General features: G+C 38.9%; 1 protein-coding gene across 2 annotated transcripts in view; it reads left to right on the top strand.

The window, feature by feature from the left end:
- The window catches only part of NSG2 (neuronal vesicle trafficking associated 2), a 64,921-nt gene extending 43,089 nt beyond the window's left edge, over nt 1-21,832 (top strand). For both annotated transcript variants that reach the window (XM_058169636.1, XM_058169634.1), the window contains exons 3-4: nt 19,979-20,089; nt 21,641-21,832. In XM_058169636.1, coding sequence (XP_058025619.1) covers nt 19,979-20,089; nt 21,641-21,832 — 303 coding nt within the window. The remainder of the gene's footprint in view (nt 1-19,978; nt 20,090-21,640) is intronic.
- The last annotated feature ends 755 nt before the right edge of the window (nt 21,833-22,587 follow it).

Genomic DNA, 22,587 nt, shown 5'->3' with positions numbered 1-22,587 from the left:
TTTTTCAATCTGTCCATTAAACCTAAAAGAAAAGTATCTGACTTTAGTTGTACACTCAGTCCAGCATAGGTGACAAAAAGTGCCTTCAAATTTCCAACATACTTTTGACACACACTTATAGAAATAGCATAACAGAATTGGAAGGGACCTTGGAGGTCTTCTAGTCCACCCCCTGCCTAGGCAGGAAACTCTACACCACTTCAGATAAATGGTTATCCAACATCTTCTTAAAAACTTCCAGTGTTGGAGCATTTATAACTTCTGGAGGCAAGTTTTTCCACTAATTAATTGTTCTGTCAGGAAATTTCTCCCTAGTTCTAAGTTGCTTCTCTCCTTGATTAGAATAGAATAAAATAAAAAAATTTATTGGCCAAGTGTGATTGGACACACAAGGAATTTGTCTTGGTGCATATACTCTCAGTGTACATAAAAGAAAAGATACCTTCATCAAGGTATCTTGATGAAGGTATCTTGATGAAGGTATTGATTAGCTTCCACCCATTGCTTCTTGTCCTGCCCTCAGTTGCTTGGGAAAATAAATTGACTTCCTCTTCTTTGTAGTACCCCTGAGATATTGGAACACTGCTATCATGTCTCCCCTAATCCTTCTTTTCATTAAATTAGACATACCCAGTTCCTACAACCATTCTTCATATGTTTTAGCCTCCAGTCCCCTAATCATCTTTGTTGCTCTTCTCTGCGCTCTTTCTAGAGTCTCCACATCTTTTTTACATCGTGTCGATCAAAACTGAATGCAATATTCCAAGTGTGGCCTTACCAAGGCATTATAAAGTGGTATTAACATTTCACGTGATTTGATTCTATCCCTTTGTTTATGCAGCCTAGGACTGTGTTGGCTTTTAAGCAGCTGCTGCACATTGCTGGCTCATATCTAAATGGTTGTCCACTAGGACTCCAAGATTCCGCTCTACTATTGAATGAGGTACCACATATACTGTACCTGTGCATTTTGTTTTTCTGTCCTAAATGTAGAAACTTACATTTTTCACCATTGAATTTCATTTTGTTAGATAGCGCCCAATGTTCAAATCTGTCAAGAGCCTTTTGTATCTTGAGCCTATCTTCTGGAGTGTTGGCTATTCCTGCCAGCTTGATGTCATCTGCAAATTTGATGAGTTCCCCACCTAGCCCCTCGTCCAAGTCATTGATGAAGATGTTGAAGAGTACTAAACCTATACTGTACATCTTCAACAATTTATCAGGTATTAAAGGCCAGTGGACATCATCTTGTAAGAATTCCACCTAGAAATAAACAACCTACTCTCTAATAAACAATTTGGTTTCAGAAAAAAATTATCATGTAACTTACAACTTCTTCACTGTAAAAACACATGGACTACAAATCTTGATCAAGGCAAAACAATAGATGCAATCTACATAGACTTCTGCAAATCTTTTGACTCAGTAGTACATGATAAACTTCTCCTAAAACTAAAATCCTATGGCATTTCAGGACCCCTTCACAAATGGAAATCTGCTTTTCTGTCCAACAGACAACAAGTGGTCAAAATTGGCAATGCTCTATCAAATCCTGTTCCTGTCAAGAGTGGCGTTCCTCAAGGCAGCGTTCTTGGACCAACACTCTTCTTACTATACATAAATGATCTTTGTGACCATATCTCAAGTAATTGTGTTCTCTTTGCTGATGATATCAAACTATTTAACACTACTGACAATACATCTACCATTCAAAAAGACCTTGATCATCTAACCGCTTGGTCTAAAACTTGGCAACTCCAAATCTCAATCAGCAAATGCTCAGTCTTACATAGTGGAAAAAAGAACCCAAACACTAAGTACATGCTTGATGGACATTACCTTACAGATGACCCCCACCCTGTTAAAGACCTTGGAGTTTTCATATCAAATGATCTAAGTGCCAAAGCCCACTGCAACTACATAGCAAAAAAGGCTCTAAGAGTTGTAAACCTAATCTTGCGTAGCTTCTTTTCCAAAAACACTATACTACTAACCAGAGCATATAAAACATTTGCTAGGCCAATCCTTGAATACAGCTCACCTGTCTGGAACCCATACCACATTTCTGACATCAATACAATTGAACGTGTCCAGAAATATTTTACAAGAAGAGTTCTCCACTCCTCTGAAAACAACAAAATACCTTATGCCACTAGACTTGAAATCCTAGGCTTAGAAAACTTAGAACTCTGTCGCCTTCGACAAGACCTAAATCTAACTCATAGAATCATTTACTGTAATGTCCTTCCGGTTAAAGACTACTTCAGCTTTAACTGCAATAATACAAGAGCAACCAAAAGATTTAAACTTAATGTTAACCACTTTAATCTAGATTGCAGAAAATATGACTTCTGTAACAGAATTATCAGTGCTTGGAACACTTTACCTGACTCTGTGGTCTCTTCCCATAATCCCAAAAGCTTTAACCAAAAACTTTCTACTATTGACCTCACCCCATTCCTAAGGGGATCATAAGGGGCGTGCATAAGAGCACAAACGTGCCTACCGTTCCTGTCCTATTGTTTTTCTTTCTTTTCTTTTTTCTTCTTATATATATATATATAAGAAGAAATATAATATATATTTATATATTATATATTATATATTTGCAACTACAACTACAACTACAACTGCAACTACATAGCTAAGAAGGCTCTAAGAGTTGTCAACTTAATTTTACGTAGCTTCTTTTCAAAAAACACCACGCTACTGACCAGAGCATATAAAACATTTGTTAGGCCAATCCTTGAATACAGCTCACCTGTCTGGAACCCATACCACATTTCTGACATCAATACAATTGAACGTGTCCAGAAATATTTTACAAGAAGAGTTCTCCACTCCTCTGAAAACAACAAAATACCTTATGCCACCAGACTTGAAATCCTAGGCTTAGAAAACTTAGAACTCTGTCGCCTTCGACAAGACCTAAGTTTAACTCATAGAATCATCTACTGTAATGTCCTTCCTGTTAAAGACTACTTCAGCTTTAACTGCAATAATACAAGAGCAACCAAAAGATTTAAACTTAATGTTAACCGCTTTAATCTAGATTGCAGAAAATATGACTTCTGTAACAGAATTATCAGTGCTTGGAACACTTTACCTGACTCTGTGGTCTCTTCCCATAATCCCAAAAGCTTTAACCAAAAACTTTCTACTATTGACCTCACCCCATTCCTAAGGGGATCATAAGGGGCGTGCATAAGAGCACAAACGTGCCTACCGTTCCTGTCCTATTGTTTTTCTTTCTTTTCTTTTTTCTTCATATATATATATATATATATATATATATATGTATGCTTATACCTCCTTATATTTCCTCATATGTATGTTTATATACTATATAATCTTTTGTGTGATCCTTATATATATTGTTACAACAAACAAATAAAAATAAATAAAAAATAAATAAATTTCCTTCAAGGTTATAATTCAATGTAAATTTCAATTATTTATATATTCACAGATTGATCAATTTCTTGTCTACTTGATTAAAAAAAACCCATTCACACATTCGTCTTCCATATTCATTTTCAACAGTAATTTATACATCTTAGCAATTGCATGTTTGTCATTAATGTCATTAGTTATAAATCTAACTCAAAATCAGTTTTCTCATTGGTAAGAACAAAATTCTTCTTATCCAGTTAAAATCTTTCTTTTAACTGAATATAGGCAAACCATTGACAAATGTGGTCTTCCCTTCTCAGTATCCACAAATGTTCTAACTTCTTTGATAATTTCAATGCTGAATTGTATTTTGTGTTGCACTTAAAAATGTCCTTTAAGCTCTGGGACTTTCCATTAATGCAAAATCCCATGTTAATCGCTTGGTGAAGTGCCCTAGATGAAACATAATGCAATGTGATATCACCTATAAAAGCTGGCAGCTAGGGGACAAGCTGTTATATAGGAGCTATATTACTTGAATCAGTTGTTCAATTTACAGATTTGAAAGACAAATCAGTCCCAATTTTTCTCATTACAAATTTTCCTTTTTATAAGGTCATTTTAGAAAGGCTGCTCTGAAAAGTACTCATCAACTGAGAACACCCACTGGAAGTTAAAGGATCTCCCAAAATCCCCAAAGCTTCAACCAAAAACTATCTACCATTGACCTCACCCCATTTCTAAGAGGTCTGTAAGGGACATGCATAAGAGCACAAACGTGCCTACCGTTCCTGTCCTATTGTTTCCTTTCGTTATATGCAATTAATATAGTTATTATATACTCATATATATGCTTATATATTGTATAATTATTTCATGCTTATGCTTATATATACTGTGTGACAAAATAAATAAATAAAATAAATAAAATAAAATAAATGTTCTTGCAATCACTTTTTTTCTGGAAAAGCAACAATCATGTTTCTGAATCTCAACACCAGAAAATTAAACATCCTATCTAATCCATTATTCATAATTTATCATTAATTTTTATTTTCCCTTAAATATTACACTGTTTAGCATTCAACTGTTCATGTCTTTCCAATGTAAATATCTTCTACAGTTATGCCATTGTAAGAGCTGCAGGACAGAACCAACCATGACAGGAGTGAAAATGATTGGAATACGTGGGGGTGGAAACAGTGATTATGGATTCTCACAATCATATAAAACCTGAGTTTTAGAAATCATTTTCATCAGTTGAAATGGACTAGCTGTCTGAGAATTACAAGAACTGAAATCTAACACACCAGACAGAAACCAAATTAGGGAAGAAAAAGCCGCATAATTACTTCCTAGTCATATTTATTACTGAAACTTTCAATCGATTCAGTACATTAGATGATGTCATGCGCTTCATATTACAAAGTTCTGTTTGTAGAAAAAGATATTTGCAAGCTACCTTAAATGTTATTTTGACAATGGAAGACTTGGCTATAAATACACATAACAACACATTTACAAATAAACAATGACAAGGACACTGTCAAATCGTATCTCCCAGTACCAAAATTTGATATTTAATATCCAGTGCATGACAAAATCAATTGTTTTACAGATATTGGCTTTTATAACCTTTTCTTTACTAATCAGTATTGCAATGTTTGATGTAATATAGTCATTCTTTGGGCTAACTGAATAAAACAATGTATCAGTAAAGGAGAATATTTGTAACTCAGGGTTGAAATGAAGGATCCTTGGTGCTCTCAGAGCTTGGTTGTTTTCTTGTCGATATTTCATTACCCAAACGAATTAACGGACTAGCACTGATGATGTTATCTAGTTTGGGAAACAAAACATCAGCACAAAAGCAACCAAGCTCAGAGAGCACCAAGGACCTCTCAGAAAAACAATGTAGTTGTCAGATATTTCACTGAGATTTTAGGACAGAACAACAGTTGGGAGGAACCTTGGAGGTCTTCTAGTCCAACCCCAGGCTCAAGCAGGAAACCCAATATTATACCATTTCAGACAAATGGTTGTCCAATCTCTCCTTAAAAATCTCCCGTGTTGGAGCACCTACAACATCTGGTGGCAAGTCGTTCCACTGATTAATTGTTCTAACTGTATTGTTGGACTTTTGGTTCTGTGAATGCCCCATTCCAGAGTATTATGATGTTGGTGATTTATTCATTGATAGAAGAAAACTGAATGAATGATATTAGTATGTGTGGGATAAACAATTATGAAAAATTAAGTTTAGAAAAACAGATTAATCTGAAATCAGGGAATAATAAGATAGTTGCTATTTATTCCCCCTCCCCCCCCCAAGCTTAACACACACACACATATCCACTGTAACCTTGTGGATTTGCATTCTGGCTCAACTCTGGGGATTCATTGTGAAGCATGCAGTGAAGATGCCGTGTCTTTTTTCACAAATGGTTTAGCAGACTGGATAGCTCAATTTTGTAGGTTTGAATGAAGCAAGTTTTTTTTTTCCTTCTCTTTGCAGTTTGCTAGAAAGTTAAGTCCTAATACAGACAGTCAGTAATCAACCATTTATCGGTGGCTGATAATGTGTCTTATAACTATATGATTATACATGGCTGTACAATCTGAGGTTACCATAATCTGACTGAATAAATTGTAAATAAAATTGCTCATATCTGCTATGAATAGGAAGCTGGCTGGACAGGATATGATAAAATGGTGAAGGTAGCTTCTTTCATGGTTACTGGGATGTTTCTGAGGAAGTGGGAAAAAGGGTTCTTTGTAGCATTATCTCCAGAACTTGTGGACTAGTCTTAACCCCTTCCTGGCTAGATAAATGTCTGTGTATTTAGTTCATCTCTCTCTCTCTCTGCCCCCACCCCATCCCTCTCCATCTCGCTCCCTTCCTTGATATGTTGATGCTGGTAATTTTGAGAGAAGCAATGATCTGCCCCTATTCAATAAACTGCCTTGGATTAATTTATTTTGGGAAACCATCATCCTACATCCAATTTCTACTATGTGGGGACAGTGGTGGGACAAGAGTTGCAGAACCTTAGATGAAACAGATTGTCCAGATCCATTGAAACCTGAGCATAGGTTTCAGACCTGAGCATAGGACTAAACCTAATTGGTGACTCTCATCTGTGACTTGTGGCTGAACGTGGATGAAGAAAACATGGCCATCCACCCTTGTTTTATTAGAACTTTTGCCATGTGTATAGTCGTGCTTGATTGTTTAAGTGGTTGGGATTTGGATGTTATAATGATTCCATGCCTTCTTGAGTGCTGGAGTTCAGTTGGCTGTCAAAAGGTATGATGAGAATGATCAGATTGTTGGTCTTTCCTTCAAGAGATGCCAATCCATGATCTTCTCCCCTCACTGATTTAACATCAATTTGAAGCTAACAAACTAACAAACAGGAAGCAGCAGGTGAAGCTAAGCAAGATCACATCAAATACCTGTACAATTAGCACAGGGGCCCCCCAAGGCTGTGTGCTCTCCCCACTTCTCTTCTCTCTGTATACCAATGACTGCATCTCCAATGATCCATCTGTTAAGCTACTGAAGTTCGCAGATGACACAACAGTGATTGGTCTCATTCGAGACAATGATGAATCCGCATATAGACGAGAGGTCGAACGACTAGCCTTGTGGTGCAACCAAAACAATCTGGAACTGAACACACTCAAAACCGTAGAAATGGTGGTAGACTTTAGGAAAAACCCTTCCATACTTCCACCTCTCACAATACTTGACAACACAGTATCAACAGTAGAAACCTTCAAATTTCTGGGTTCTATCATATCACAAGATCTCAAATGGACAGCTAACATCAAAAACATCATTAAAAAAGGACAACAAAGAATGTTCTTTCTGCGCCAACTCAGTAAGCTCAAACTGCCCAAGGAGCTGCTGATCCAATTCTACAGAGGAATTATTGAGTCTGTCATTTGCACCTCTATAACTGTCTGGTTCGGTTCTGCAACCCAACAAGAAAAACACAGATCCCTCACATCCTGGACATAAACTGTTTCAACTCCTACCCTCAAAACGACGCTATAGAGCACTGCATACCAGAACAACTAGACACAAGAACAGTTTTTTCCCGAAGGCCATCACTCTGCTAAACAAATAATTCCCTCAACACTGTCAGACTATTTACTGAATCTGCACTACTATTAATCGTCTCATAGTTCCCATTACCAATCTCTTTCCACTTATGACTGTATGACTATAACTTGTTGCTGGCAATCCTTATGATTTATATTGATATATTGATCATCAATTGTGTTGTAAATGTTGTACCTTGATGAACGTATCTTTTCTTTTATGTACACTGAGAGCATATGCACCAAGACAAATTCCTTGTGTGTCCAATCACACTTGGCCAATAAAAATTCTATTCTATTCTATTCTAAGTTTCTGGGAGAGGCAGTTCACTAGTTTTAGGTGAGATGTTATTAATATACTGATTATATCCAGTTGTACTGAGAATCATTAACCCTATCCCAAGGAGAACAGGTCCACAATTTGGAGGTCCTCCTCAACGTATAGGTCCTGAGAGTGGAAGCCAAGGCAGGAGTAGTTTTACCTAGAACAGGAAGCAATAAATATGAACCCTTTGTCATCTCCAGTACTGATTACTTTACATGGGGCTGTCTTACTTGGAGCTAAGGAAATGAGCCTTCTCTGTCACAGCCTCTCTCCACCAAAAACCTTAGTTGCAGCAAAGCATAGCAGTCAACAGACTAAGTAGACAGTCTTGATGCTGCGCTACAACATCATTGCAATGAGACTTGCACTGGATATGTTTCCAAGTGCAATTCAAAGGGCTAGTTATCACCTATAAAATTTTAGTAGTTCACGGCATGAGTATTTTTGAGTTTGCCTCTCCCATAGGGTCAGAGAATGCCTACTGAAGATCTCCAACTATAAAGGCATGAGAAGAGATGGGGCATGAAAAGGGGTACCCTCTGTGGATACTGCCCTACTTTGGAACAGCTTGTTTCTGACCCAAGGGAAGCATCTGCTCCCATGGTCTTATGGAAGTTTGCAAAATTATGGTTGTTTTGCAAGCCTTTGGGATCTGAGTAACTATTGTAACTATTTCTAAGACTAATTGTGACGTTTAACTGTAATTATTATGTTTGTTTCCATTATATAGTATTGTATATATACAAGCGGATTTGGATGTTCTTGCACAGTATTTAGAGTCAATTGACTGAACAGGCTATAGATTAATTAAAACATTTCCCTATGGATCCTATTACGCTCACTCCATGTGCTCCAGGAGTGAGAAGAAACCGAATAACGGAATATTTTAACATGAAACCTGTCACATTTAAGTTGTGCATGAGCCAAGCAAGTTTTCCGTAGAACATTTTTTTAAAAAAAAGCTGCTACCATTTACCATTACCGTTAACCTTCGTCTATGTAAACCTCCCACCCAAGTGTAAAACATTTATCACTTTAGTGCATCTGCTAAGAAAAAAGCATTTTATAACTCACCCAGTGCTTATTAAACATACAGTAATTGTTATTCCCTCACTGGAAATTTAGGACTTGGCAATGAAATATGTCTCCTAACTGCAACCTGGCTCCACAAACACTTAAAGCATCAAATCCATTAGGATCCAAACAAGCTCCAGAAACGATATTATGTGACGGAGTTTGGCCAGACTAATTGAGCCAGCTGCTTAATTTAATTATTTGATAAATTACTTGGAAACATGATGTACTTGTTTGTTCTGTCATCTCATTGCTCTCTCAGAATAGCAGGGCAGGCAGAATTAATGGCAGAGATATCATCTTAAAAAGGCAGGCTTTGTGGTGACAAGATGTATAAAGCAAACGGGCAATGGTGACATCAGAGGTTCCCAAAAGAAAAAAAAAATTGGAACAAACATCGGGTTGTTGTTTTTTAATGAAAAACATTTTTTGAAGAATAAGAGTCTTAATTTAATTCTATTCATGTTGTGCTTTTATTAAGGAAACATCAGCCATTTATTCCCACCTTTAAACTCTCCCAAATGTTATGCACAATCTATTTTGAAATAATATTTTAATTTTTTCTAGTCTAAGGATTATAAAACTTTCCAAATAGTGGCTGGATCTCTCTCTGGAATGTGTAGAGTTGTTCTCTCCAGTTGCACCAAATTCTAATTCCATGCTCCATATATTGTGGCTGTTAGAGAAGGGATCGCCAAACTTGGCAACTTTAAGACTTGTGGACTTCAACTCCCAGAATTCCTCAGCCAGCCATGGCTTGTTTTTAAGCATAGGAAAACTGGCTTATCCTGATGTAGAGAAAATGTCACTTATAGTAGAATGGGGCCATCCTTTTTCTAAAGTAAGATTATGATGGGATGGGTGATAGTGAAAGGGGAAGAAGAACTGTGATGCCATGGAAAGATTGAACATTTTTATTTATTTATTCATTAGGTTTACATGCAACCCACCCCCATCTAGACGCAACATAAAGATTCATCCTTCATATTATTGAGACCTACAGGATGTATCTTGCTTGTCTCTTCTGCCAAACCATCCCGGCAGCTGTATGTGAAATTTCAACCAAATAACTGAATCCTCCAATTTGTCCAAATGGGAAATTCATTAAATTTATGCATTCATTACTTGGCTTCAAATAGAGCCAAAGTGTTTGTCTAATATTGTCAAGCTTTCCTGCATGCCTCCGTCTTCTATTTTTAAACTTTATCTTTGTGAGAGGCACTCTTAATAGATGATTCATCTCTATGAAGCATGGATATTCAATTATTCTTACAAGCATTAAAAATGCTTCCTGAGTTTTCTAAAACCTGTGGAGATGTTAAGAAACACTGTGACGTATATTTCTAATGCTCCTTATTTTAATGGAAATTGCTGTGGACAAACCTCTGTAGGGTCATCAATGGAGAAGAGGAGGAATGGGACTGGAAGATGTGGTCCCTCTTGGAGAACCACGTTTCCAAAGCATCTTGATGCCATTCCCCTTTCCTACTTCCTTCCCTCTCTCCAGGTTGCACCTGCATGCACATAACAAATAATGCTGATTATATGGGTTGATTCTGAATCAGTTCTGAATTAAAATAAGGTTATTTGAACTGCCCAGTTCAAGCCCAGGTAAGCTATATATTTCTTTGTTCATTAGTCAGGATCGTTCAATGAATAGATCAGATCATAGAGTTATGATAACAGTAAGTTAAAAGGAATTAAATATGTGGGTTCCACTTTCAATTACACATTTATTTTATCATGCAGTTGAGTCTAAGAGGAAAAAAAAATTAGAACATGAAGTTCCATATAAACACAAGATACCTGGTTTTGAGAAGAATGTTTTCACATGAAGGCACTAGAATTCAAGTGTCATGAGATATGATAAAAATAAGTGGGGCATTAGGAAAAATGAAAGTGCTGAAACATAAATTATTATAAAACACAAATTCTCCTCCCACTCTGGATTAAGGAACTTTTATGGAAAGTTCCTTCTGGACAACTATTCAGATGGTTCATTTTTCTGATGATGTGTTATTTCAATAATAATCAATTTCTGCATTTTCAGGAGAACTTGGAAAATGGTAACATGCTTATTATTCTCATTTTTCCCTTCAGTCTCTAAAGGGCTTGATTTCTTTACTATACTGGATTTTTATCAACTTTATTATTCTTTAAAAGAATCCATGAAATTAGTTGATTTATAATAATAGTTGCAAACTTGAAACATAGTTTTAAAATTGGAGGCTTTGATGGCCACAATCTGTTTCTCATAATGAGAGATTTCAAGCTAGTTTGAATGTTAATTGCAGGTAACTGGGTATAGACATGAATAAGTATTTATTTTGCCAGCTTTAAATTTTGTATTGGCTGAGCGAGTCAAAGAGATTGCAACCTGGTGATGGAAGACCAAGGCAAAGTGAACCAGGCTGGAAGTTAATATATAGTATATCATCAAAAAAGCACATCAAAGAATGTTCTTTCTGCACCAACTCAGAAACCTCAAACTGCCCAAGGAGCTGCTGATCCAGTTCTACAGAGGAATTATTGAGTCTGTCGTTTGCATCTCTATAACCATCTGGTTTGGTTCTGCAACCAAGACAGATACAGACTTCAGGGGATAATTAGAACTGCAGAAAAAACAATTGCTACCAACCTGCCTTACATTGAGGATCTGTATATTGCACAAGTCAAAAAGAGGGCTGTGAAAATATTTACACACCCCTCACATCCTGGACATAAACTGTTTCAACTTCCACCCTCAAAACGACACTATAGACCACTGCACAGCAGAACAAGGATAGTTTTAACTTCTGTACTGCTGGTTTTTCTTTTCATCTTTCTTTTAATTTTTTTTAAAATTTATTTTGTCACAACAGTATGCGCAAACATTGACATAAAACAACAACATATATATAAGCAAAAAAAACCATATATATAAGCAAAAGTATGCAATAACTATATTAATTTGATATAAAGAAAGGGAACAATAGGACAGGAATGGTAGGCACTTTTGTGCTCTTATGAATGCCCCTTAAATCATCTGATTGATTTATGTTTATATTTTATAGAATATTTCAGTATATGTTTTAGCTTACAATTATGGTTGTTTGAATTGTACTGTCAACCACTTTGGATTTTTTTAAACAAGAAAAGCCATATAAATATTTATACAAAACAAATTGAAGCGATTTCAATTTTGTAGGCCATGGTGGAAGTATCTAAAAGGAGATAGCAGTAGGGTTGGTTGGATAGAATGATTAGTATGACAATCCTGAATATCACAAGATACAGAACCAATCTAGGTACTAGCGGTCTGAAAGGACGCTGCTTCTACAGAATTTGAATGAGATACCCCTTTGAAGCTCTACTATAAACAAAGCAATGGTTCCCTATATTTTTTCCATTGTGTGACACAGCAGCATTGCTTAACAACTTTTACAGACGAGAAGCAGCTGATTGAGGTAGATCAGCACTTTTTCAGCACTTTGTTAGGACAGAACTGTTTGTCAAGGCATAAATATTTTTCTCCACTCAAAGGTGCTTTATCAAACAGTCCAAAGAGCTCTTGGATGAAAAGCAAAATGTCTTCAAAGAAAAAGCAGAAAGTCCAGCTGCCTTTTGAAAAAGCACCTTTGAGACAAACGATGACCTGGATGACTGAGAATTTCCATAGATATCTTTCTCAGGTCTCTTGATGATTTTTGCATCATTGAGACAGGGGAGCTCAACCCTGAGATTACCTGAGGCAGATTGCAGTCAGTCTGCCTTAGTTTACAAAGCAAAAATATTGGAGGCTCTTTAAGAAAGAACAGTGATGCTTTAGCTTTAAGATAAATTGGCTGCCCTTGGAAAGAGGTGTATCTAGGCAGCTTTCCATTTTTTAAAAGATTTTATGGAAGAAGAAGGACATAATATCATATCTTCAGCTGTGAAACTCAAGTAATGTTCTGTTTCCAGTCATACTGTCTTTCTAGGTTCCACACTAGAATAGACTAACAGAAGGGACCTTGGACAACTTCTAGTCCAAATCCCTGCTATATCATTTCAGACAAATGGATATCCAATATCGTCTTTAAAACTTCCAGTGTTGGAGCATTCACAACTTCTGGAGGCAAGTTGTTCCAATGATTAATTCTTCTAACTATCAGGATATTTCTCCTTAGTTCTATGGTTGCTTCTCTCCTTGATTAGTTTCCACCCATTGCTTCTTGTTCTGCCTTCAGGTACTTTGGAGAATAGGTTGACCCCCTCTTCTTTGTGGCAACACCCCTCTTCTTTGTGGCAGCCCCTCAGATATTGGAACACATGTTTTACTGAGGTTTTACTGAGTACTTGATATATTATAGCAAACAAACTTTTTGTTATTCCTAATAAAAATGGTTATTGGTTTTGCAAATTGGCTTTCTTTTTGTTGTGGCTCATCTAAATCATTTTGAAGATATGACGTAATTATATATTTCCATGCAAATCAATAAATAGTATATTGTGGACTCCCAGCAAAGCATTGACACTTTTCTGAAGAGCCATGAGCCAAGGCAAAATCAGAATTTAGCTACTTTTGGTCCACTACATTACAAGGGCCAGAAAAAGAAAAAGGCAGATACAGTGGCAAATACAGCATGATGTTGGAATATTTTAGATAAACACATCTGTGCGACCTTATTATTTATCCCTTCCTACCTCAGCATGCTAGCTGTTTTGAAAGCACATAAACAATGCAAGTAGAAAAAATAGGGACCACCTTTGGTGGGAAGGTAACAGTGTTCCGTGCGCCTTTGACGTTGAGTCATGCCGGCCACATGACCTTTACCTTTACCTTTTTACCTCAGCATGCTAGCCCTACTATCTTAGAAATATACTCAGTGAATAGAAACAATTTGGACCATAGGTTCCTGACTGATTTACCTTGACAAAGACACTATAAGGCAGTGATGGTTAACCTTTTTGGTGCTGAGTGCCCAAAGCGCATGCACACACATGCAAATGCACGCACATGTGCTGGAACCCCCAAAATGCAATGAGAGCAGCCCCCCCTGTATTCACATGCACCCCCCTGCATACACGCACGCATGCCCATGTGCCCTGTGCCCCCCCAGTGCCCCATTTTGGCTTCCAGATTGGTGCAAGAGGCTTTCCAGGCCCAAAATGGGGCACCGGGGGGGGGCACACGAGCATGCAAACTCCCAAAATGCAATGTGAGGCAGAGACCTGAAGACCAGCTGGCCGGAGGGAGGGACATGTGCATGTGTTGGGCTGGGGCTGGGGCAATGGCTGGCGTGTCTGCACTCATGCCATAGGTTTGCCATCACGGCTATTAGGAGTTGGTATGGGGACGGGTATTTCGTAAGTTTGGTAATGAATTCAGCATACTTGTATATTGGAGCGCATACCATTATATTTACATTTAACTTTTGCCGCTACATTTTATTTATTTTTATTTATTTATTTATTGTTTGAATTTATATACCGCCCTATCTCCCAAAGGACTCAGGGCGGTTCACAGGCATATAAAACATCAATATACAAATTAAAATAATCATTAAAAAACTTATTCTACTGCCCAATTAATTAAAAATAAAAATATAAATATTAAAATCAATTTAAAAACCCCTCTAAATTTAAAATCTAAAAAACTAAGCCAGTCCTGCACAGATGAATAAATGTGTCTTGAGCTCGCGACGGAAGGTTCGAAGGTCCGGAAGTTGACGGAGTCCTGGGGGGAGTTCGTTCCAGAGGGCGGGAGCCCCCACAGAGAAGGCCCTTCCCCTGGGTGTCGCCAGACGACACTGCCTAGCTGACGGCACCCTGAGGAGTCCCTCTCTGTGAGAGCGCACAGGTCGGTGAGAGGTATCTGGTCGCAGTAGGCGGTCCCGTAGATAACCCGGCCCTATGCCATGGAGCGCTTTAAAGGTGGTCACCAAAACCTTGAAGCGCACCCGGAAAGCCACAGGTAGCCAGTGCAGACTGCGCAGGATAGGTGTTATACGGGAGCCACGAGGGGCTCCATCTATCACCCGCGCAGCCGCGTTCTGGACTAACTGTAGCCTCCGGATGCCCTTCAAGGGAAGCCCCATGTAGAGAGCGTTGCAGTAATCCAGGCGAGACGTCACGAGGGCGTGAGTGACCGTGCATAGGGCCTCCCGGTCCAGAAAGGGGCGCAACTGGCGCACCAGGCGAACCTGGTAGACCGCCCCCCTGGAGACGGCTGTCAAATGATCTTCTAGAGACAGCCGTTCATCCAGGAGGACGCCTAAGTTGCGCACCCTCTCCATCGGGGCCAATGACTCGCCACCGATGGTCAGCCGCGGATTTAGCTGACTGTACCGGGATGCCAGCATCCACAGCCACTCTGTCTTGGAGGGATTGAGCTTGAGCCTGTGTCTCCTCATCCAGACCCGTCGGCCTCCAGACACCGGGACAGCACTTGATGGCTTCGTTGGGGTGGTCCGTGTGAAAAGTACAGCTGGGTGTCATCCGCGTACAGCTGGTACCTCACACCGAACCCACTGATGATCTCACCCAGCGGCTTCATATAGATGTTGAACAGAAGGGGCGAGAGGATCGATCCCTGCGGCACCCCACAAGTGAGGCGCCTCGGGGCCGACCTCTGCCCCCCTGTCAACACCGACTGCGGCCGGTCGGAGAGATAGGAGGAGAACCACCGATAAACGGTGCCTCCCACTCCCAATCCCTCCCACCCGCGCAGCAGGATACCATGGTCGATGGTATCGAAAGCCGCTGAGAGGTCTAATAGGACCAGGGCAGAGGAACAACCCCTATCCCTGGCCCTCCAGAGATCATCCACCAACGCGACCAAAGCCGTCTCCGTGCTGTAACTGGGTCGGAAACCGGACTGGAACGGGTCTAGATAGACAGTTTCATCCAGGTGCAAGGGAAACTGATATGCCACCATACTCTCTACAACCTTCGCCGCGAAGCGAAGGTTGGAGACCGGACGATAATTACCTAAAACAGCCGGGTCCAGGGAAGGCTTCTTGAGGAGGGGCCTCACCACCGCCTCTTTCAAGGCGGCCGGAAAGACACCCTCCACCAAAGAAGCGCTCGTAATCGCCTGGAGCCAGCCTCGTGTCACCTCCTGCGTGACTCCTCCTTATTTTCTTGAAGATAAACGAATACATTTTAGAAGTGAAAATAATAAATAATAATAATAATAATAAAAAATAATAACTCACTCCGCGTTGAAGATATGCATGTCCCACCAATGCATTTTTTTAAAATGAACAAGAGGGAGCAGGATGCAATGAACATCACTGTTTATGGCTTCTTCAAATCAGGTACTGAGTTTGGACCTATTTTCTGTTTCCTCCCTCCTGCCTTTGTCTCCTATTCTCTGGGTATTAGTTGAGCAAGTGGGCTAAGGCAGCATCAAAATACTTAAAATCAGCCAGCCTTTATACTTAGAGTGCATCACAGCCAATAACATCTGTGTCATTTTCATCCAGAAAGGCATGTTTTCACCTTGAGCTGTTCCCAGATCAATCTCAGTGGGAAACTATGTTATTTTGACCCTTGGCTTCATAGGTGTTACTGTGTTCTTATTGCCAGATGAAAACACACTTGGTGATATTTAGCACTGCATATTTTATGTTTTTCTGCCTGGAGATATTAGATTCCAGTCCAGATTAGTTTGTTTACACTGTATATTGTAGAAATTCATAGTTTCAGATGTTAATATTTATTGTTATTATTGCAGTTGGTCACATAGTCAGCCAGATGTTCAGACTGAATCTTTGTTTTCTTTTGCCAGTCATTCTATTTTTATTTGCAGATCTTTGTATTTTGAGATTTTCTCCAGTTCTTTCTCTTCTATTCGGCTGACTTCAAGTACTGCACTACCCAGACATGTTTTTCTTTCTTATCAACAATTGTTAAGTCTGGGGTGTTGTTGTAGGTGCTTCTCTGTTTGAATTCTAAAGTCCCAGAATGCTTTAGCTTCTTCCTTTTCTATTACTTTGTCTATTTTGTGGTTCCACCAGTTCTTGCTTGCAGGCAAATGATGTTTCTTGCAGATATTCCAATATACCTTTGTTGGTACTTTGCTATGCCGTTGTTTCTAATGAGTCTGTGTCATTTTTTTTGCAGCAGCTAATTAGGTGATTCACTGTTTCTTCAGCTTCTTTTGTTGTCTGTGCTGTTTTCTCAATTTTGGCTTATATGCATTTCTTCAAGAATTGATTTTGTTGAGAATTAGCCCCTCTGTCTCTTTTTTCCATGGCCAGGTCTTCTTGTTTTTTGGCTTACCTGCTAGTTTTAGTAAGGGGCGTGCATAAGAGCACCAATGTGCCTACCGTTCCTGTCCTAATGTTCCCTTTAATTGTATACAATTTCATATAGTTATTACATACTTATGGTTATATATATGCTTATATATTGTATAGTTATTCCATGCTTATGCTTATATATAATGTTGTGACAAATAAATAAAAAAGTTTTGTATGATGTGCTGTCCATGTAATACTTTGTTTTGCCATATCTCTTTTCTGTTTTCTATTTGATCTTTCTTGTAGGCTACTTTTTTTTTCTATTCAATTATTATCTCTTCACAGCAATGTGAATTCACAGCTGTGAGTTCTTTAGCTGGTGTTGGCCTTCAGTTGGCCTTCATTCTTCTTCAGGGGTGCTATTCAGCAGGTTTTGACAAGTTCTGGAGAATTTTGAGTAGTTCGGAGAACCGGCAAATACCACTTCTGGCTGGCCCCAGAGTGGGGAGGGAATGGAGATTTTGCAGTATCCTTCCCTTGGGGTGGGGTGGGAATGGAGATTTTGCAGTATCCTTCCCTTGCCACGCCCACCAAACCACACCATGTCCATCAAGCCACACCCTCAGAAATGGTAGTAAAAATTTGAATTCCACCACTCTTCTTCTTCCCCAAGAACCCAGAATGTCGTATGTATCAGTATAGTATATATGCACTCTAAGTTGTGTGGTTTTTTTTTCCAGCTGACAGATGGAAATGTTGATGCACAGATTTTCTAAGTGTTGTACAATATTTTTTGGTCTGGCACCCAGTGTGCTGATAATCCCTGGGACTGCCATGGCTGGTTTGTGCCATAATCTTTCAATTTCAGTTTTTTGGATCTTGATGCTTTGTGATCCTCTCAAATTTTTGTCTTCTATTCTATTATCTTCAATTCTTTATCTTCTATTCCACTATCTACTCTACTATCTACTATGTCATATTTATTCACATTTTTTTCTTTTCAGCCACAGTTATATCTGGTGTGTTATGAGTCAAGATGTTAATCAGTCTATTTCAGAATTCCACAATTCTGAATATAGACTCGTTTTTAATTACTTTTTCAATTACATGTTCCTACTAATTCATTACTGGTACATGATAATTTTTACAGATTTTGCAGTGAATCATTTTGGTGACTGTGTTATGTCATTGTTTATAATCAATTTACATGACCATCTCTCACAAGCTGAATATATGATATCATATTTTATCTGCTTCTTTGCACAAACTGCACTTTGAATTATTTGATGATTTTTCAATTCTCACCTTCATTGTATTAGTTCAAATACTCTTGTACTTTTGTGCAACAAAAATCAAATCTTCACTTTCTTTTTTAAATGTTCCAGTTGTAAACCATTACCAAGTTTTACCTTTATCCACCTTCCATGTGATCATTTGTAAAAATTGACCATGCAATCCTTTTCCTTGCCAATTTTTTGTTCATGTTTTTATTACATTTTTTCAACATTCACTTGTTGCTTTAATACTTTGTCATTTTTAACTTGCATCAATGCTTGTTCTTGACTGTCTTTTACATAACAAATGAATGCACACTTTTCTTCTTCAACAGTTTGTCTGACTTGAAGGAAACCTCTTCCTCCATTTCTTTGGGGCAGGTATAATCCATCACTATCACTACAGAGATGTAATGCATAGTGAATGGTGGTCAGTTTTCTTGTTTTGGTCTAAACTGTCTAGTTCAGCTTGTGTCCAGTTAATAATTCTAGCACTGTATAATATCATAAGTATGGTCCAGGTATTGATAGGATTACTAACTTTTGTGCTTGGTAATATTCTCACTCTTTGGATGTCTTGATTATTAGTCACACTTTTAACTTATCTATGCTTGATGTTATTCAACTGTATAATGCCAGGATACTTGTAGGCTTCATCATAGTGGTTCTTAATAGTTTGGCCATTTGGCATTTCAATAACATTACTGTTTGTGATTTTATCCTGATTTATTGCTACAGAGGCTCATTTCCCTGGGCCAAATTCCATTTCTATATCTGTGCTAAAAATTCTTATAGAGTTTGTCAATGATTGGGATTTCAATATCTGATTTTCTATAAAGCTTTAGACCGTGGGAGTCAAACTTGCTGTGTCACGTTGCCATCACGTGATGTTTCGCGATGTTTTCCCCTTCGCGGAGCTGGAATGGGCATGGCCTGTGTGTGTGACACACCTGGCCCATGGCCCGCCAGTTGGACTTCCCTGCTTTAGATGTTGAGGTTGATGGTTTAGTTTTATCACAATTATCTCTCTATCTCTGTGATCTCTTATCTCTATTTCATCTCTAATCTATCTATTATCTATCTTACCTGTATGTATGTATGTACGTATGTAACTCAAGGCAGCAGAGATACCTAATATTCTTGCTTTCTATTTTCTTTGCAACAGCATCCCTGTTAGATGGATTGGGTGAGGTTGAGAGAATTACTGGCTTAAAATCACCCAGTGGCTTTTATGCCTAAGGCAGGCCTAGAAACAGTCTCCTGATTTGAAGGCTAGCACCTTAACCACCACATCAAACTAATATCTCTAATATCTCTTCATAGAACACTTGCTGCAGTCTGTTCTAGTTTAGCTTTCTGTCTTTGAAATAGCTCCTCCAAAGTTATTAATTTGCTTTCCTAGAGTTAATATACCCTTTTAGAAAATATACCAGTATTCATTTTAATATCTGTGATGATGGGAGTTAAGTGCTGCATGTTGTGCTAAAAAACAACCGCAGCCACAAATCTTTCTATTAGACTGACTATAAATACACATGATTTCCTAGGGAGCTAACATCCATGACAAGAGATTAATTTAATTGTTAATTGTTTTGCAGGTCACTATTCTCATAAGCCTGGCTCTTGCATTCCTTGCCTGCATAGTCTTTCTTGTGGTATACAAAGCGTTTACCTACGACCACAGTTGCCCAGATGGATTTGTTTATAAGGTAAGAAGTCTGGGATGAATGAACCGTCTCAGCTAGTGATAGAATCTTGTTCGCTGCATGACTACAATTTAATCCTGCCTTTCTCTGTCAGGGCTGAAGATATAATTTGTCAACAACATGCTGAAAAGTGGTTAGTGCTTTAGGAAATAAAGGTCTGCAATACCCTCCAACAGCCTCAATTATTCTGAATCTGACAGGTATAAATCTTCAAGCAGACCTCAGCCAGCCACCCCCATTTATTTTTGAACAGGCTGACAAAAACTAGGTTTTTGACTCAGCTTAGCATCAGATTAAAAATGTAAGAGGCATGCAGTTACACATTATGCATTTTGAAAGTTTTGGGACATCTTTATTGATCCTCAGTTTATTGTCACAGAATAAAGGGAGAAATAGGAGTAGGAGTGATAAAACTGAGGAAAAATTACCTACTGGCAAGCTTGTTCACTAGCCTATACCAGGGATGGCGAACCTATGGCATGCATGCTGGAAGTGGGATGCAGAGCCATCTCTCTGGGCACATGAGCTGTTGCCCACTTCTCTTCCAGGTTCCGATGCATTGGCCAGCTGGTCTTCACGTGTGCGAGACTGCCAAAAACCGGAAGAGCAGTCACCTGGTGCACACGTGTGTGCTGAGTGGACGCCCTTCTGGTTTCTGGTGCGCAAATGCACACCGGCCAGCTGGTCTTCTATTTTCTGGCACACGTGCATGTGTGAAGACCAGCTGTCCAGTGTGCACGCACATGCCAGAAACCAGAAGAGCAGCTGCCTGGTGCACATGTGAGCGTATGTGAACGCATATGCGCTGCCTAGTTGGGCTTTGTGTGTGCATGCACACAGAAAATGGAAGACCAGGTGGCTGGTGCACATGCGCACATCAGATATCAGAAGAGCAGCCGCCCAGGCAGCTGCTCTTCTGGTGTCTGGCATTCTCACACGCTTGAAGACCAGCTGGCCGGCATGCGGGAACCCAGAAGAGCAATGGGCAACGGCTCACATGCCTGGAGAGATGCTCTGCATACCACTTCCGGCATGCGTGCCGAAAAGGTTCGCCAACACTGGCCTATACCCTACAAAGAGTTTGATTGAGAACATATGTACTTGTAGTTCTGCTGAGATTTGCAGGACTATCTTAAAAACAAATTGCATCCAGGAAATAAATGTTTCTTTTGAGTCAAAGTCAACTGCTGGCGATTTTTGCTCCATGGACAGATCCATGCAGTTATTTTGGCAACAATGCAGAATGGTATCCCATTGCTCTTTTTTTCTTTTTCTATTTTCCTATTTCTTATTTCCTGTAGTCTGAACTACAGTCCTGGGATTTTACCCATTCAAATAATAGCCAGACCCAGTTCTATGTTTAGCTTTTTGAGATCAGCCAAACTGATCAACTGCCATGGAGCTGGGTTCGGTAGCTAGAATTGCACTCAAAATATTTAAACTTTTGCAAGGGGTTCAAGGTGAGCTAAGCTGATGGCAAGTAGATCATTAAATAAAAAGGTATTTTTGCTTAATTGGTATTCATGGTACCTGTTTTTTCCCCTTGATCTCCAGCATAAGAGGTGCATTCCTGCTTCTCTCGATGCTTACTATTCAGCTCAGGATTCCAACTCCCGGGGCAGATTCTACACCGTCATCAGCCACTACAGCATGGCTAAGCAAACCAGCTCGCGGTCTGTATCTCCCTGGCTTTCATCAGGATCGGTAAATCATGAAAATAAGGCCACTAAGACAGAAGGCCATTAAAGCCATGTGATGGCCTGGGGATGGAGGGAGTGGGAAAACCACATCATGTCTCTAAATCATTGCTCTAGTCATAGAGGGCGCCTTGCTAATCAGTGTGATGAGAATACACTAACTCCAAGTGCAGGTGTCATCTTAATGGATAGTTTTCTCTCTTTCATTCATTCTCACCCTCCCCTTTAGTGCATTGTTCTCGTTAATTTGTAACTAAGTCAGGATCTTGTACAAAGGCATGTTAGGTGTTGACTATATCTCACAATGTACAAATATTTTTAAAACCATTGCTAAGTATTTGTTAAGAAAATAAAAATGAAACAAAAAAAGCAAACCCAGAAAACATTGACAAGAAGGTAAAAGAAATAGTAAACATAATTTATTAGGCCTTTCTTGGCTGAGAAAACAGCCTTGAAACTTGGCAAACAAAGGTGGGGAATTTGTTTATCACAATGTGACATGAAAAGAAAGTTCAGATTGATGGAGGAACTTTATAGTGCACAACCATCATATACAAATAAAATACATAATTGTCTGGGCAAAAATCCATCTCAAAGAGTTTTCAAGGGATGGTGATGTTATATGGATGCTTTTAAAGCAATTTGGCACAACTGGTGCTCCAATGTGCATTATTCTGTCCTTAACATTAAAATGAATGGGAAAGCCCTTACATACAAGGAAACTCCTGCTCTCTTTACAAAAGCCCCACACATGCATTAAACTATTGGATTGTGGCTACTAATCTTTAGTTGTTTCTCAAGAGG

Source organism: Ahaetulla prasina, chromosome 2, assembly GCF_028640845.1.
Source record: "Ahaetulla prasina isolate Xishuangbanna chromosome 2, ASM2864084v1, whole genome shotgun sequence".
NCBI lineage: Eukaryota > Metazoa > Chordata > Lepidosauria > Squamata > Colubridae > Ahaetulla > Ahaetulla prasina.
This window is presented reverse-complemented; position numbering and strand designations above follow the sequence as displayed.